The 3,148-nt window shown below is 57.1% G+C and overlaps 1 protein-coding gene across 1 annotated transcript; it reads left to right on the plus strand.

Annotated features, from left to right (window-relative positions):
• The first annotated feature begins 424 nt into the window (after positions 1-424).
• LOC120411128 (forkhead box protein E3-like) lies at positions 425-1,454 on the plus strand. The gene is given in 2 exon segments (XM_039564142.1): positions 425-1,165; positions 1,168-1,454. Coding segments are annotated over 2 exon segments (777 nt in total). The 5' UTR covers positions 425-675.
• Positions 1,455-3,148: the final 1,694 nt, after the last annotated feature.

Raw genomic sequence — 3,148 nt, forward strand, 5'->3', positions numbered from 1 at the left:
GTGTGAGTGGTCCTGTTATATGCACACTGTACTTTTGTGTTCATTTGGCACTTAAGGGGTTTTTTTCTTTGTGAAATCATGACTGAGAGTGTTTATGTATTATTGTATAGTCTTTAATTTATGTTTTTATTTTGTAATGTAAATTAGGGGGCAGGTGGCATAAGCTGATCAAATCAACAGTTCTTAAAGGAGGATGTATTTTAATTAAATGACTGGCAACAGCCCACTAATAATTCTGTACCTACAGGTGTATTTTGAAGGATTTAGTGATTTGCGGTGCTTGCACGGATGTGACACTGGTAGAATCCATTGCTGCAGCGGAGCAGCTTCTCCATCATCCTCCCGGTACCTGCAGGGACCTGCGAGCGGCCCTGCCCCGGGGCTGGGGGCGATGGGTGGGGACACAAGTGCCGGCTGTGTTTGCCCCTGTACGGGAACGGCGAGAAAAGATGGGGATTCCACCGGGTTTGGCTGCAGGGCCTTCTCCCTGGCGCTGCCCCGCGATGAGCTTTGCCGGGGTTCCGCCCCGCTCCTGTCGCCGGGACTGGCGGCTGCGAAGCCAAGGCGCCGTCCTGACCCGGCTGCGACCCCGAACTGACCAGACCGGGCCGGGCCGGGCGGCGGGGAGAGGGTTTAAAAGGGCCCACGGGGCTGGGGCGAGCGGAGTTCGGGACCATGGCCGAGACGGACTCTGGTGAGCGGTGGGCGGCGGGCACCGAACCTGGCACCGAGCCCGTCACTGAGTGGGGCACCGAGTGGGGCACCGAGCCGGACACCGAGCCGGACACCGAGCCAGCCACTGAGCGGGGCACCGAGCCGGACACTGAGCGGGGCACCGAACGGGGCACCGAGCGGGACACCGAGCCAGCCACTGAGCGGGGCACCGAGCCGGACACTGAGCGGGGCACCGAACGGGGAACCGAGCCGGGCACCGAGCGGGGCACGGCGGGGGGCCCGCAGAAGCCTCCCTACTCGTGCGTGGCGCTGATCACCATGGCCATCCGCGCCAGCCCCGAGCAGCGGCTGCCCCTGAGCGGCATCTACGCCTACATCGCGGGGCGCTTCCCTTTCTACCGCGGCCCCAGCCGCCGCTGGCAGAACAGCGTCCGCCACCACCTCAACCTCAACCCCTGCTTCCGACGGCTGCCCCCCGCCACGGCCGCGCCGACCACTGGGCACTGGATCCCGCTTTCCAGGACATGTTCCCGGGGGGGAATTACCGCCGCCGCTGCCGCTGCCGCCTCCCGTCCGCATCGCCCCCGCCGCCCTCCGGGATCGCCCGAGCCCCGCCTGGCCCCGGCCCCCGCCGCCCTGCGCGGTCCCCCCGGTGCCCGCGGGCTGCCCGCAGGGGCCCTGGGCAGTGCTGGTGCTGCCCTGCGGGTACCCGCAGCTGCCCGCCTGGGGCCCGCCCGTCCTCCGGGGGCTGCCGCTGCCGCTCCCCGCCTGGGCGCTGAGCCCGGCCGAAATGGACGTGGCGGTGGCCTACGGTCTGGGGGTCAGGCTGTTCCCCGCCTTCAGATGAGTGCCCGGGCCCGGGCAGGGCTCGGCGCGCTGCTGCATCGTCGCTGGATTCCTGAGGAAGTCACTTAGAACCGCCCGGGAGATGCCGCAGGAAGAGCGATGCAGAAAGAGCCCGAGATGCGCCCCTTGTCTCACTCCTGTCTGCCCCGAGGGGAGTGAACTGTGCTTCTCCACTGGTTTGGATTTGGGGGGGAGGGGGGAATTGTGATTTTGTTGTTTGAGCCTCCAGGCAGCCCGAGAGGGAGCTGCAGCACCGAGCAAACGAATCGGTACCGCGCGTCCTCTGAGCCTGAAAGCACAGGAGGAGTCCTGGACAGGCCAGACCTTGCCTCATGCAGGGAACTTATTTTTTCAAGTGTCCTTAATTTATTTTGAAGCTTTTCTTTCAGGGTCTATGGAAAAGCAATATAGATTTGTCTTGGGTGAAAAATACCTCAAACCAAAAAACCCCAAAGATACTTGGATTAATACTGTGAATCTTGTGGGTTTGTACTTAGAGTGAATTTATATGGATTTTTCATACGGGTTGTTTTATATTGTTGCTGGTTATGTATGTTTGCATACGTTCATTGTTAATATGTTTCTTATAAATGGTGTTGTAATTGTTGTGTAAGGATCTCTTTCCTTTTGATTTCAGGGGAGTAGTTTTTATGCTTTTCTCTCAAAATAAGGGCTCAGAGACAAAATACGCTTCCAGTAGAACCATGTTTTAAGTTTAAGAGAGAGAAGAGTTCAAATACTGTTATGTGAGGGGCAGCACTTGTATGTTATATTAATAGTATTTCCTAAGAGTTGTGGCTCCAGAAAGTACTTAAATTACTTTGATGCTTTTCTTGAAAGAATGTACAACTGAAATTCAATTTTATAGCTGTTATTTTGTAACTTTTATACTTAAAAAGCGATCCTAAATGTCATCTTCAAATTCCACCAATGTGATAAAAACAGCACTGGAAATACTGTAACATTTTCCATTGCCCAGGTCCAGTGCACGTAACCTCCTTAGGAACCTGTGCTGGGCGCAGTGCAGGCTGAAACCCGGCCCCAAGAGGGAACTTTTTAAGAAGGCTTCGCTGGGGTTTTTAGTGGTGGCTTCGGGGTTTTAGTGGGGGGTTTATTTTAGTGGGGGGTGTTTTGTTGTTGTTGTTTTTTTTAAGACGAAAATCCTCTCCTGTAGACGAGCAACAGCTGTGCGCATTTCTGAAGGAACAGGTAATAATTGTGCCCACCTGAGCCGAGTCTGTGCAGAGGCCGGGGGCGGTGTTCCCCCCTCACACCCCTCACACCCCTCACACCTGCAGCTCATCTGTGCTGATCAGACCCAGACGCTTCGCCCCAGACTCGCCGCACCCGGGGGATGTGTGGGGTCGGGAGGGTTTCCTGCCCCAGGCGCCCACAGCCCGGGGATCCCCGCAAATTCTTGCACCCCCGTGTGCCTGACCAGGGGTTGTTTCTGGAGCGGCTCAGCACCCACCTGGCAGGGATGGACTGAGGTGAGTGGTGACCATTTCTTCTTCCATGAGGGCTGCGTTTGGGACCTGCTGTCGTTGGCTGCGGGGGCTGTCTCGGCTGTGGTCCCACCAAATGCATGGACAAAGCTGCTTTTATGTGCCCTTAAGTAAAGAACACT

Source organism: Corvus cornix, chromosome 21 (genome assembly GCF_000738735.6).
Source record: "Corvus cornix cornix isolate S_Up_H32 chromosome 21, ASM73873v5, whole genome shotgun sequence".
Lineage (NCBI taxonomy): Eukaryota > Metazoa > Chordata > Aves > Passeriformes > Corvidae > Corvus > Corvus cornix.